The sequence below is a fragment of the Pan paniscus genome, chromosome 18 (assembly GCF_029289425.2).
Source record: "Pan paniscus chromosome 18, NHGRI_mPanPan1-v2.0_pri, whole genome shotgun sequence".
Classification (NCBI taxonomy): Eukaryota; Metazoa; Chordata; class Mammalia; order Primates; family Hominidae; genus Pan; species Pan paniscus.
Genome location: NC_073267.2, coordinates 36,339,203 through 36,354,757, shown reverse-complemented (window position 1 = coordinate 36,354,757; position 15,555 = coordinate 36,339,203). Strand labels below are relative to the sequence as shown.

The window sequence follows — 15,555 nt, the reverse complement described above, 5'->3', positions numbered from 1 at the left end:
AGGTGAAGTGATGCACTGTCACGTGTGTGTCTATTCTTTTTCCCAACCAACAAAAATTATAATTCATTTTAATTTTATTATTTAAGAATATTCTTAAGAGTTGAAGGAAAAATAATATCTACATTATGGGTTACAATCTAAGTATAAATAATACATAAATATATTAAAACTTACAAAGAATATGTTTTGGAATCAAATATACCATGCTTCTGTGATGACAGTTATTTCATGCTGGTTGTCACAATTTTACATGAAAAACTAATGAAAAAATGTTTTTAACTGTTTCTAAAAATAAGTTTCCAAAAGAGTTTTACATTCGAAATATGAAAAAGATGTCTTTGCGTTCCTTAATCTGATGAGATTTTCACACTCTGCACATGATAATTGTTAGATTTTTATTGTGTTGATAAATTGTATATCAAATAAAAAATGTTATTACCTCTTAAATTAGGATTTTTAGGTGATATAGGCAGAAAGGAAGGCAAGTTTTTATAACTTTGTCTAAATGAACTTTCTAAATGCCTGAGTATTAAAAGATAACGTCTATAAATCACAATGTATATATTACTGTATGACCTAGGACCAATCAAAACCATTACCTCTGATAACATTATATTGTGCCCAATGTAAAATAGATATAATAATATCTCAAACTTAAATCCAGGCATTGTCATTGAATATCTTAAGAATATGCAGCAAAGGTGCTTTTAAAAATACAAGCTAGTGATTGTACTGAATTTGTAAATCACATAGGATAGTGGGTCATTTTAAGAATATTAGTTATTTCAATCTATAAACGTGGATGTCTTTCCTTTTTTGTGTTTTCTTTAATTTCTTTCATTAATATTTGTCATTTTTGTTGTAGAAATCTTTTACTTCCTTGGTTAAATTTATTTCTAAGTACATTTTTGTAGCTATTGTAAAAGGAATTGCTTTCTTAATTTCTTGTTTCAGCTAGTTTACTATCAATATATAGAAATGCTACTGATGTTTGTATGTTGATTTATATCCTGCAACTTTATTAATTTCATGTATCAGCCTAAGAAGTTTTGGTAGCATCTTATTTTTTTCCGTGTATAAGATCACATTGTCTTTAAACAAGGACAATTTGACTGTCTCCTTTCCAATTCAGATATCCTTTATTTCTTTCTCTCACCTAATTGTCCTGGCTAAGACTTTCACTATGTGAAATAGGATTGGTGAAAATAGGCATCCTTTTCTTGTTACAGTAAAATCTTTTTCTTGTTCACGGTAAAATCTTTCACCTTTTCCACACTCAGTATGATCTTAGCTGTAGATTTGTCCTTTATGTCCTTCTGTGTTAAGGCATATATTTTCTATACTAAATTGTTAAGAGGTTTTTTGTCATGTAAGAATATTTAATTTTGCCAAATGCTTTTATTGTGTTTATTAATTTGATCATATGGTTTTCAGTATATATCCAAAGGAAAGAAAATCAGTATATCGAAGAGTTACCTGCACCTGCATGTTTATTACAACACTATTCACAATAGCCAAGATATGGAATCAACAAAAGTGTCCATCAACAGATGAATGGATAAAGAAATGTGACATACATACATAATGGAATATTATTTAGTCATAATAAAGAACAAAATCCTGTTATTTGTGGCAACAAGAATGCAAGTGGAGGGCATTATGTTAGGTGAAATAAGCCTGGCATAGAAACATAAACACCACATAACTACGTGTTCTCACTTATGTATGGAAGCTAAAATTTTTAATCTCGTAGAAGTAGATAGTAGAGTTTTGGTTACCATATCCTGGAAAGAGTAGGAGAAAGAAGAGTATAAGAAAAATGTGGTTAATACATACAAAATTACAGCTGGAGAGAAGGAAGAAGTTCTAGTTCTCTACAGCACTGTTGGGTGACTGTAGTTAACGGGAATTTATTGTGTGTTTTCAACTAACTAAAATAAAAGATTTTGAATATTCTCACTGCAAAGAAATAATACATGATTTAGGTAATGGATATGATAATGACTGTGACTTGATCTTTATGCATTGCATAAATATATCAAAATATCACTCTGTACCCCATAACATGTACATTTATTATATGTCAAAGTAAATTTAAAAGAGAAAAAATGAGGTAAAGGTAAATGTACAGAATTTAATTACTTTTTCTTCTATAAAACGCAAGAGTCAGTACCAAGAAGAGTCAATTTATTAGTTTTCTAAAATAAAAAAAATCAAAGTCGCCAAAAAAGAGCAATATCCAAGAAAACATTGAAAATGAAATACAACATTTAGTAAGAATAGAAAACTTGGGCACTGTATCACCCTGTTCCTAGATACCGACTTACTGATAGCAATTTAAATAGAATTTTATTCTATCTAATTCGTTTATACTCCCAGAGTTCGAAATTACATTTTACCTACAATAAATGAGATAACACTTGCAAATTATATGGTACTCTGCCTAACACACGTTAATAACTCAATACATGTTAGCAATAAACTTTTAGTATAGTAGTCAAAGTATTAATTTCTCACATTGCAAAGTTCCTTCAAAGACATGAATACAACCTTTCTAATGACTCCTTGTTCATCAAGATACCTCTTCAAATTATTCTATTTGTTTCACTCAGTATATTATCTGTGTATACCGATATGATATTACACTCTTTTTTTTTTTTTTTTTTTGAGATGGAATCTCATTCTATTACTGATGCTGGAGTGAGGTGGCATGATCTCGATTCACTGCAACCTCCACCTCCCAGGTTCAAGCGATTCTCCTGTCTCAGCCCCCCAAGTAGCTAGGACTACAGGTGCACACCACCATGCCTGGCTAATTTTTGTATTTTTAGTACAGTCAGAGTTTCACCCTGTTGTCCAGGCTGGTCTCGAACTCCTGACCTCAGGTGATCCACCCACCATGGTCTCCCAAAGCGCTGGGATTACAGGCATAAGCCACCGCACCCAGCCTGATATTGCACTCTTGGGTTTTGAACACTGAATATCTTTTTGAAAGATTACACCTCTTTACCTCTTTGTGCTTCAGAAATTCTTTTCCTTCAAGTGTTCTAAGAGTCTAATGAAGAATGAAGTCATGTTTTATCACTTTTGTCCTTAAAGATTTCAGACATGCTGAAACTGATTGAAGTATCATTTGCTACCAGATAGATTAATTATCTCTAGTTGTAGGAGTGGATACATCTTTAATGGTATATTTTGGGTTATTGTCTTATTTTTGATGCAGTGTTCTATAAATAATTTATTAAACCTGGCATCCTTGGGTGAGCATGGATTTTTCAACTTTGGTGTTATATTGTGTTTGCTTTTAAAAACTGCTTTTGAGGCCGGGTATGGTGGCTCTTGCCCATACCCAGCACTTTGGGAGGCCAAGGTGGGCGGATTACCTCAGGTCAGGAGTTCAAGACCAGCCTGGTCAACATGGCAAAACCATGTCTCTACTGAAAACACAAAATTAGCCAGGCATGGTGGTACATGCTTGTAGTCCTAACCACTCAGGAGGCTGAGGCAAGAGAATCACCTGAACCTGGGAGGCAAAGGTTGCTAGGTTGCTGTGAGCCAAGTTCGCACCATTGCACTCCAGCCTGGGTGAAAAGAGCAAAACTCTGTCTCAAAAAAAAAAAAACCCACCAAAATCTGCTTTTGAATGGAGTTGTACATACAATCTTTATGAAAAAAATTATCAAGTGCATAAGTTCATAATAGAAAAACCAATAATACTCCAGGCACAAGTTAGTACTAAAAAAGTTATGTTGAATATTCTCTAATACAACATGCTTTTTCCCTTCATGAACGATTTGTGTTTTACTGAGAAGAGTCATTGTTTATGGTAGACATTAGACTACAGATGAATATGTACTTTAAACACTCTTAGTTGCTTTCTTAATTTTATATCTGCTGCTTTATGCTTCTGTTTATTTTCATTCTTTCCAATGTCCACATTCTAGTAAATCTGAATATTTTAATCCAAGTTTATATACTATTTAATATTGCTTGTATAGTTTAGTATTTTTAAGACTCAAAAAGGTTTACAGAAAGAAGAAAAAGATCAACATGTTATTAATCATTTAAAGATCCTTTTAAAATCTTTGACCTTTATATTTTAATGAATAAAATGTTGGTAGTTATTAGTATAAAATAATTTATGTCTTTTGGACTTAGCATCCAGTATTTCTTTTTTAATAAAGAAAATAATTATTCTCTTGCAATATACTATGTTTATCTGGGTTTTGAAAAATGATGTTTCCTAATATGAGAAAGCCATTTACATTTTTAAATCTACAAAGGCGAATGGAATGGTACTAAATTATTTACATAATAATGTTTAGATGGTGGCCCTTATAACTTTCTTTCTATACTTCCTACAGAGTTGGGGATATGCAATCCTAGAATATTTCTGGGAGCTAATCCTTTAGCTTGATGAATGAAACAAGACTTTTAAATAAAATTAAACTTTCAAATTATCCACGTAATGGGCCTGTCTTTTAATTCAATGGATATGGAGCATAATGAATTATCCCCTGTTCATTGGGTAATAAGTTCTCATTCTTAACTTCTAATACTCAAAATGTCCTTTAATTTTTAATTTTCAATAGTCATATCATTATCCCTAGGTATTTTAGCTTCTATCTTAAATTCTAAAATAATTTTGAAACAGGAGAAAGTATTCTTTATTACTATATGTATTAAACATCATGGTTTTCAAATTTAACTGCAAATGTACCTTTTCATTGCTTCTTGGTGGCGCCCTTCACCCTATCCATATTGTCACTACCAAGTGGTGATTACTTTTCAGGTTCACATACTTGTTCTTTAGAAAAATCTTCTCTGTGCCTTATAAAGAATATGATTGTTGGCATTCAAAAGCCAGCGAAGTATACATTATTAGCCTGTTGCCTAACTCATTTCTTTAAGAAACTACACTAATTACCCACATACTTATGTTTTTATTTCCTCATTATTTCTGGAGAAAACAAATACTGCTAACATGATATTTGTAAGAGAGAAAAAAGTCTTTTCTTGAAAAGTGCTGTCATTGTAGTACTAACTTATAGTATCAACTTCTTTATCAACTCCTTATACACTTTTTATTCTGAGAGAAATAAAAAAGCTAAAAGTGAAATGACTTTTTTTACTCTCCATATTATAAGCACCCATCTTGGTAATTTAGGGTCTTTATAGTTAGGGTAAGTTGTGTCATACCGAGGTTACAAAATAATAAGTATTTTGTCTCTTTGGGCCTTTCCTTATTCAGTAATACTGTCAGTTTGGCTTTTTTTCTAGGTCAACTTATTGATCTCAGTATTCTGAAATAATATGTTTACTATCTTTTGATAAGCATTTAAAATATTAGATTTATTGTTACTCTTCTGCCTTCATTGGGCTGGAAGAATAATTGTTTCTCTCACTCCACAAAAGCCAAGTTGCAGAGAAAAACACATAGACATTCAACTGCAAAGCAGAGAAACTTGACTATTTCCTGCAATTTTAAAGTGTATATTGAATAAAACCATCTTTTTATTTTCTTTTTTGCTCACTGGCAAATATTAACAACATCAAGTGTGTTATTATAATGTTATCTAGTTAAAAATCTCAAAAAGTTTTCATAATTACCATTTAAAAATACATAAATAGGTGACCTAATGTTAATTTTTATTGTCTGAGACCATGTCTGTTATTTCACTCTTTAAATTCAGTTAGTAATGCAGAACCTAGCACTTAGTGGATACTCAAAAATTATTTGCTGGATAAAAAAAGGTTAAACATGTAATATATACAAAATGTACTAGAAAAAATGCACCAAACAATTTTGTTATAGCAGTTTAATGTAGAATATTGCCTTTAAACGATAATATAGTTTTCAGGTGTCTACAGTGATTTTGTAATATTTGTGCACATATAAAATAATATTTCCAAAAATGTAATCCAGTGAGGCAATATACTTTCTAAATTCTAGATTTATAATTTAGGGTTTAAATTATAAAATCACTAAGACACAAGTGAAATATAGTCAAATATCCCCTTGGAAAAAAATGAAGTGGCCTCTAAAGTGAGGTATTCATATATGTAATTTTACAATCCTCTAGTGATAGAATTAATTAAATACACCACCAAATTGATTAATTCCTACAGTGTTAAAAGAGAAGCACTAATAATGCCAGTGACCATGTAACATGGGTTAAGCTACAAGTCATAGAAATGTGATGAGAAGCCTCAGCGCTGTAAAACAGAGGGTGGAGGAAAGCTTTTCCTCTCTCAAATGAGATTTGCCAAGTATACTTCTTGAAGAATAGGAAGTTGAAGTGTTCAGGACTTTTATGTCTATTCTACTTTGGCTTAGTTTACGTGATTCTTAGTTTATTAGCCTAGAAATGGCCAAGAAAACTTAAGGCTCAATAATTAGTTATAAATATGAAATATCCCCAATTTTTAAGATAAAAACAACTTATAAATGTATTTGTCTGTAAAAATTGTGTATATTTTTACAGAACATCTATTTCTTTCTTTTTTTATTTTTTTAATTATACTTTAAATTCTAGGGTACACATGCACAATGTGCAGGTTTGTTGCATATGAATACATGTGCCATGTTGGTGTGCTGCACCCATTAACTCATCATTTATATTAGGCATATCTCCTAATGCTATCCCTCCCCCCTCCCCCCACCCCACAACAGGCCCTGGTGTGTGATGTTCCCCTTCCTGTGTCCAAGTGTTCTCATTGTTCAATTCCCATCTATGAGTGAGAACATGCGGTGTTTGGTTTTTTGTCCTTGTGATAGTTTGCTAAGAATGATGGTTTCCAGCTTCATCCATGTCCCTACAAAGGATATGAACTCATCATTTTTTATGGCTGCATAGTATTCCATGGTGTATATGTGCCACATTTTCTTAATCCAGTCTATCGTTTTTGGACATTTGGGTTTGTTCCAAGTCTTTGCTATTGTGAGTAGTGCCACAATAAACATACGTGTGCATGTGTCTTTATAGCAGCATGATTTATAATCCTTTGGGTATATACCCAGTAGTGGGATGGCTGGGTCAAATGGTATTTCTAGTTCTAGATCCCTGAGGAATGGCCACACTGACTTCCACAATGGTTGAACTAGTTTACAGTCCCACCAACAGTGTGAAAGTGTTCCTATTTCTCCACATCCTCGGCAGCACCTGTTGTTTCCTGACTTATTAATGATCGCCATTCTAACTGGCGTGAGATGGTATCTCATTGTGGTTTTGATTTGCATTTCTCTGATGGGTCTATTTATTTAAAACAAAGGGAGGGAAGTCTCATTTACATTAGTTTTTTTCATAGCCTTTTGAACTTTGCAATTTCTATGTTTCAGAACCTATTTCTTACAGTTTTTCTATGCTAAACTCTGTCCTGGTCAGTTCTAGCGTGTATGAAGAACCAAATGATGTAACTGTATGCGACCTGGCTGTAGTGGAACAAATTTGACTCTTAAGTATGCAGGCTCTAATTTTCCTGTCTGGTTTTGGTAAGTATTCCTTACACAGGTTTTTTCTTTGAAAATCTGGGATTGAGAGGTTGATGAATGAAAATTAATCCTTTCACTTTGTTGTGTATAGGTTTGCAATAATTAGGTCAGAGTGGAGTTTTAAGGTCATGGAGGGGGCTGATGACTTACAAATAATGGGCTCTGATTGGGCAACTACTCACCTGAGTTCCTTCCACTTGACCTAATTAAGCTTGTGAAATTTACACTAAGCCATGAGCTCATCTTTAAAAAGTTTTATTAAAAGATTTTCAGCTGTTCCAAATAGGACTTATTGGTGGAATGTGTTTTAAAGGATCATATCAGATGAATGAAAGGTATTTGATCCTTTGTTTCCTTAATAATAAAATGATGGTTTGGAAAAATAGGCTAGAGTCTAACCGCAGTGCTATTATTAGGCTTTCTTGTTAAACATAGGTCTAAGCCTAAGTATGTCAATACAACAAATACTTACCGTTTCATTTCTAGTAATAAAAAAATAAAGTCTTTCTGGCATAAGGATGATTTTCATCTGGTTATTTTGAAACATTTTTGTAAAATAAATTTCCATCTCTAAAGAACATTTTTAATTTGTAAGGAGGGGTATGTCTCTGTGCACTGGAAGAGAGGGAGGACTAAATCACTGAGAAGTCTTATGATAAAGAAGCCATTGGCTTAAATCAGCAAAGCAAGCCATCCCTTGGGTTAAGGTGTTTTTCCTGGCCATCCTGTCTTGACTAGAACTTTACCTACACCTTCCTTTTTGGTTTAGGCAAATTATAATATCTAAACCTGAAGTCTCAGCTCTGTGTCTTTGAGATATAAATGTTCTACCACGTCTTCTCTGGAACCTGATAACTATCTATCTCTTTAAAATGCAAGTCTAGGGAGATGACTCATCAGAAAAAGAAGAAAAAAGAGGTATTTGGAAATTGTGCAAATTAAAGCAGCCCCTGATGCCAAAGTCTACACATTCCGGAGTGAGTCAGTTCTGGCCAGTTCTAGCTGGATCAAGAGAGCTCTGCTGGGCAAGCCTGAAGAGCACCTGGATGGCAGACACCTGAGGAGCCAGGTGCCTGAAACTTCCTCCACCTGCTTGAGGAGCGCTAAAGCCCAGGTGCTGGCTGGACAACCCCTTCCGGTTGCCTAAGCAGGTGGCAGAAGAAGGAAACAAGGTCAGAGGCAGAGTGTTGAACCCTGCCTCCCAGGTGGGTGGAAGATGCCTGTCACCAAACTAGGGCCCAGCTTGCCAGGTGAGATGGGTGAACTGGTGATCCCCCGAGAGAGTGGACGTCAGAACTACATGGTCCTGGACCTCACCTCGGCCAGCGAAGGAGAGAGAGGGTTAATGTTAACTGCACGAGGCCCACTCTAGCCTTAAATTCTGAAATTCAAACCCTTCCCTTGGAGACAAAACAAACATGACAAGGAATTCTGACATCAGGGGACAAGAATCACAAGTTCCCTAGTGGGAGACTGAGGAGGCAGTGTCCTTCCTGCCCTTGGTCTACTGGCTAAGAACCTTCCTCAGCCTGACCTTTCCACATTGCACTTCCAGCTCTGTTTGCAATTTTCCTCCTTTAGTGCTGAGGGAATCCCAGTGTTCGATCCTGAAATCTATAGGTTCCTAATGGGTGGTTAAAAAAAACCTCAGCGAGAGAAGCAGAAAATGTTTCCTCTTCCTGAAAAACTGTAGAAAGGCAGGCACCATTCTGGGTGAGGACATGGTCCTTGCAAATGTCTTTGTGTTTTGTTTTTTTTTTTTTATTTTGAGATGAAGTTTTGCTCTTGTTGCCCAGACTGGAGTGCAGTGGTGTGATCTCTGCTCATTGCAACCTCCGCCTCCTGGGTTCAAGCAATTCTCCTACCTCAGCCTCCTGAGTAGCTGGAATTACAGGCACCTGACATCACACCTGGCTAATTTTTTGTATTTTTAGTAGAGATGGGGTTTTGCCATGTTGGCCATGTTGGTCTGTAACTCCTGACCTCAAGTGAGCCACCCGCTTCTGCCTCCCAAAGTGCTGGGATTACAGGAGTGAGCCACCGCGTCCCACTGTGAGTGAGTGAGCCACTGCAAAAGTCTTTAAAGACAGCATGTTTCAGAGGCTGTGACGGTGCCCTGTGAACATGCCAAATCTCGCAGTCCCGGGAGCTCTGAGGAGCAGGCCCAGCTCCTTGCCAGGCTGATGGTACTGAAACTCTGCTCTCCAAGACATAACCTGATGGCCGTGCAAGATTTCTTAATTGACTGTGGACCGTGAGAGTCTGCATCTCATTTTAATTAAGACAGGAAAAGAAAGAACAAAAGAGCAACTCCCAGGTTATAGAGAGACTGGATTTTAGTATAATATTCAAGTGTAGCATTGCTAGTAATAACAAACCTTTCCCCTCCCAAACGGTAAACACTTGCACTGCCTATTATACAAAAATTCAACCATCCTCTCTGTTCCCCCGATATCTCCTCCCCAGTGACCCCCCTCTCATGCGGCCTCATGAGCCTGGCCAGTGGTGAATGGCACTTTCATGGGCATGAGACTCCACGTGAGTGGGACTCAGCTGGGACCCCTCTCCACGTGGGAGCTGGAGAAGCCACCCTAGTACCAGCTTAAAGTGTCTGTGATGTCCCTGCTGCTGAGGTAGGGGCGCCTCTGAGCTGGTCTCGGGGTGTGAGCTGCTGCTGGTAGTGGGCTCTGCCCTGAGGGCCTGGTGGCTGGTCGGAAGGGCAGGCACACATGGGTGACTCCCCAGGATCTCAGGCCACCTCCCCACCACAGTCCTGCACTGTGTGCTCCAGGCATGTGCTGAGTGCCTGGTCAATCACCAGTGCCCTATTGATCCCCGTCTCCAGAGAGATCATTTAGCGTCACTCCACAGAGGGGGAAACTGAGGCCCAGAGAAGTAAGGTGACTCTCCCCAGTCACAGGTCTGGTCAGCAGTAGGATGGGAGGCTAGTCCCTTGCTGTCTGACTCCCTGAGCCCACCCATATCCCAAGGCAGCCAACCTCTGCCCGCCCTGGCTCAGGCCCCGGCTGGCCCCTGTGGTGGGTGATGTCTATCTTCCTGGCCTTTGTGCTCCCAGCCAACTGGGATGGAGCCTCCAGCTGGCATGACAGGTTGTAGCTACGGACAGAAGAGTGGCTGTGAGGCTGCCAGGAATCTCACCAGGGCCCCCTCCCAGGGCCTGTCCAGAGTGAGGTCTGGGTACCCCAGGCATTGCCAGACCACAGGATCTGATGTTGGCCAAGAGGCTATGGCCACAGGCTTTCTGAGGCTGGCCCCCAGGGAGAGTTCAATCCTACTGTCCCAATTCCTGCCCTGGCCTTACCTCTCAGTCTCACCAAGCCGCTTCATGGTCCCAAACCAGGACCCAAAGTGCTGCTTGGGCTCAAGGTTGTAATTATTTGCAGCCAACTGGAGCAGCAGACCTCCTTGCTTACTTTGAATTCCTGGGTCCAGAGGGAAAAACTGGGTGGTGACAGGGACGGGACAGGGATGCCACAGGGGCCCTGTGGGGGTGTTAGATGGGGTGGTGGCCAGTCTTTGCTCATAGGGGACCCCCTCCTCCTCTCCAGTCCTGTCCCCACCTGTTCTCAGAGCTGGCTCAAGCAGCAGCTCCTCTAGGAAGGTATCCTTGGTTTCAACCTGGTACTCCCACCTGCAGGTCTTCCTGGAGTGTCTCCTCTTTGTCTCCCCATAAATCTAAGATGAGGGGGATGGATTTGCCCACCGCTACTCACCGTATGACTCTTGTGAGGCTGATCTGTCTCCCCTGCAAGGCCAACAGCTGAAGTCCATCAGAAAGGGTCCTCTGGCCCAGAGCCAGCCCCTGCACACCCCTGTCATGCTGCACCCAGGGTGCAAGACCCAGATCAGGTCTGGGTGACAGGAAGGGTATAGAGGGGCTGAGGCTCAGGGGCCTTCTAGCCTAACTTGTCTGGAGACAGTTGGGGAAACTGAGACCCCAAGCAGGGAGGTATGGCTCCGAGAGATTATTCTCATTAACCTGGAACACTTTTGCAAGCTGTTAGGTATAGGAAGTCTGTCACAGGTAAGAGAAATGCTTTTTGAGAGCATGAGAGACAGCAGGGTTGTGACAATATTGAAACACCACTGTGCAGATTCACCAATTTCCACCACCAGGAGCCCCCTGAGAGTCATTGCAGATGCGCAGCCCTCCCCTGCAACCCCTGGACCTCCCCGTGGTCTGGCACCTAAAGGGTTATGACTCATGGCAGGAATCAGGGCCCTCAGGATGCCCTGCCCACTCCAAAGTTTGCCTCTGCTCTGATTGGTCACTGACATTCAGATTGTCACCCAAATATAAGGACGTTAGCAGAAAGACTCATTCAATACAAGTGGACTCAGACATAGATAGGATTTGGGTTGCAAAAAGCCCCTTTTGTTCTTTTATTTTATTTTGGAAAAAACTGTTATTGTGAAAATTCACACATATATATAGAAAAAAACTCAATCAATGCAAAAGGATAGACAATGAACAAATGAATTCCCCTTCCACTCCAGATCCGCACCTCAGATCCAGACCTCCTGAGCCCACTTCCCCCATCTCATCACAGATCCAGACCTCCTGAGCCCACTTTCCCCATCTCATCACAGATCCAGACCTCCTGAGCCCACTTTCCCCATCTCATCACCAGTGATTTCTTGGGCTCTGCATTAGTTTTCTATTGCTGCTGCAACAAACAGCTACAGACTCAGTGGCTTCCATTTCTGTCTTATAGTTCTGGTTGCCAAAATTCCTAAGAGGATCTCACTGGGCTAAAATCAAGGTGCTAGCGGGGCTATGTCCCTTCTGGAGGCTTAAGGGATGAATCGGCTCCCTGCCTTTTCTAGCTTCTAGGGGCTCCACCTTCTAGGTTTGTGGCCTTCTTTCTCTATCCTCAAAGCCAGCAACAGCAGGTGAAGTCCTCGCCCATCGTGCATCACTCTCCCTTCTGCCTCCTTCAACTTTTTTTTTTTTTTTCTTTTTTGTATTTAGGGGGAACGAGTACAGGATTCTTACATAGTCAAAAAGCTCCTTATAGAGAAGCTCGGAACTTTCAATACAGCTTTGCCTTTTTTGCCATTTTAATTTTCCATTTAATTTAACTGTATTCTCTCATTTGACCTTCATACTCTGTGGAGAAATATTTCTATTTCGGCTTGTATTGACAAGCTGTTTTCACACAGCCCCCGCATCACCCAACCAACCAGCAGAGATCCTCATTCCCATGAAACAGATAAAGAAACTGAGGCCCAGGGAGGCTAAGTCCTGCCAGGATCATTCACCTTCCAAGGTAAGGAGCCAGTTCCAGACCTGGGTTTGTGCAGCTCCAAGCTCCCCCGTCTTTCTACAATGCTAGATTTAGACTATAGCCATCTAGCAAGTGTGGCCACACAATGGTCAAGTTGGATTTAGATGATGTTCTCTATAAATCCATTCTCCTCTCCCGTGTAAGCAAGGCAAAGCACTCTAGGCCATGGGGAGTCCCTGAAGACTCGATGAACTGCAGTGGCCACATCGGGAGGTTGCAGGTTGACCAGAACTCACCGACACAGCAGGAGAGCAGCTTGGAACCTGCAACTCAGCCAAGACCCAGTGCCTTGGATTGGGGGAGAAAACATGCAGCCATTCCTCTCTCTCTGTTGGCTAGAGGGGATTCTGGCTTTTCCTGCCAGAGCCACCCCTTTCCCTCCTCCTAAAATTGATGGTGGTTCTTTAAGGAAAGGGAGAAGTGCACGGTGTGATGGGGCAGGAAGAGAAGAAAACGGAGGAGAGGAGGGGACTTTCCCATAAGCAGGCAGAAGAAAAGGCAGCTGTGGTGTGTGATGGACATGGAAGCAGTGGTGTCCAATGTGGGGTCAGCCCTAGAGGAGAGACAGAGAGAGAGACAGAGAAGTGAGAGAGTCCTGACCCTTACGATTAACATGGGATCTGCCTGCAAATGCTGTTTAGGGCCATCGCCTCTTCCTGTACTGCTATTTTTGAGAGTGATGCTCCTGAGCCCCATGACCCAGTCAAATTTGATGTCCCCTTGAGCCAGATTCAGTGCTGGGAGTCCAGTGTGATCTGCCTGGATCTTGCTGCATTGAGAACAGGCCAGATCTTGACACCAATACAGGGGCTGGATATGAACAGGCAACAGCTGGGTTTCTGAGTCAGAAAGACTTGGTTAATTGCTAATTGCTTAGGTGAGTAATTCAATTTTGTTCAGTCAGATTCCTCAGCTATAAAATGCAGATGACAGTACTTATTCCTCCAGGTTGTGGGGAAAATGGAGATTCTGAGCACGATGTCCATTTCACAGAAAGGTACCAATTTGGTGGCTTATTTTCCTTTCTACCTTCAGAAGTGGCTATCCCTGCCACCCAAACAGACCCTTGACTCTCAAGTGGATGGGGTCCCATTTGCACAGGGGGAGAGCTTACAGCCTATGTTGAGTCTATAGTTACCACTTAGTGAGCATGGTATCCGCTCAGGGGCCTCTGTGGACATCCGTCTCCTCTGCGGCATCTTTCCTCCCCACCGCTGGGCCTGCACATGACCCCCTCCTTGGGTTAGGCCTCTGATCAGTGATGACCTTGGTATGGTGGTGATGGTCAGTCTTGGCACCAAATGAGCCAGTTTATATCATCAGCTATTCAATAAAACACTACTCTAGGGGTCACCATGAAAGTATTTTGTGACATTGTTATGTATGTGTTGTTACAAATGTGCATGATGCATTTACTACAGCATAGAATTTTGCCTGGGTGCCAGCCTGAAGTCTGTCCGACAGATCATAGCCATGTTAGTCCCACAGTCACAGGGGCCAATGGATTAAATTATTTTATCTCCCTTGAGAACTAAAAATAAAATCCTAAGCCCCCCACCCGACTTAGAAGACCCCCTTTTGGCCAACGGAACCTCAAATAAATCTTAAAATTCAGTTCTTGGCCATGACAGGACAGGAGGTCAGACATACCTCCCTGTACCTCATTCCCTCTTATGGTTTAGACCCAACGACTGAACAGCATTAATGTTAAAATAGAGATCATGAGACTGACAGAACAGACTCTTTGTGGCAATAAGACCCCAAATTATAAACAGGACCTAGGGCCATGCCAGGCGAGGGTTAAGTCTTGTACCCTACTCTTAAAGCATAAACTAGATTCTAACTACCACATGGTTTTTATTTTTCTCTAGCAGCCAAGCAAGCACTGGCTGTGACAGAAGCAAGATTAAAACAGTTACAACTCACCCAGTTCACAGACGCTGAGTAACTGATCTCCTGCCCCACCAACCTTAATGACAGCTTTCACTGGACAAGGGACTGATTTTAGTAACTTTCTCCTGATAAGAGACCATCCTCCACGGACTGGTTCTGGCCAGTTTTAGAGTCTGTGCCTTTACAGAGGCTGAGTACCTTCATGTCCCTGCTTCACTTTCTGATGTGTAGGGCCTAATTATAATACATTTAAATGTCAAGTCTCCACCCCAGAATGAACATGCATGTTTATTGAATATGCATCTGTTACGTCCTCTCTAATGAGTATTCTCATAAAATGATATAGCTCCTCTGATATCCTATTGAGTATGTATATGTAGCCAACTCATTCAGCTCAAATTCCTGTCCTCTCCTTCCCTCCCTGGAAATGCCTGCCTCTGGCCTTGGCTGTAGGCCACACTTCCCAGCCTGTCATAAGGGCCACCTTGCAGGCTGCAAACCTTTATAAGAAATAAAGCTCTCTTTTCTAAGTTTATAAAATAGTGTGATTTTTCAGTTGATGCTCTCTTTCTAAACACACACACACACACACACACACACAATTTATACAGAAAGAAATCTGGAGAATATATGTGGGAATGGATATTAAGTGTGTGGCACCATGGTGGAAGTAACATAAAGTTGGATTCAGCTAAATTTATTAATGTTGGCCCACTAAACAGAGATTCTGGATTCAGGGTTGTAGGTCAAAGCTTTAGAAAGGGCTCCAAGGGTTGGTTTGATCAGTTACTTGGTTGGTTGCTTGCTTGGTTGGTTGGTGCTTGCTTCCTTGCTTGGTTGTTTGGTTGGTTTGTTGCTTGC

General features: G+C 40.3%; 1 protein-coding gene across 1 annotated transcript in view; it reads left to right on the top strand.

The window, feature by feature from the left end:
- The window catches only part of LOC117978515 (uncharacterized), a 32,579-nt gene extending 20,266 nt beyond the window's left edge, over nucleotides 1-12,313 (top strand). Inside the window, exons 5-6 of the mRNA XM_063598077.1 lie at nucleotides 7,386-7,492; nucleotides 8,372-12,313. Of these exons, the coding sequence (XP_063454147.1) occupies nucleotides 7,386-7,452 (67 nt within the window). The 3' untranslated portion in view covers nucleotides 7,453-7,492; nucleotides 8,372-12,313. The remainder of the gene's footprint in view (nucleotides 1-7,385; nucleotides 7,493-8,371) is intronic.
- The last annotated feature ends 3,242 nt before the right edge of the window (nucleotides 12,314-15,555 follow it).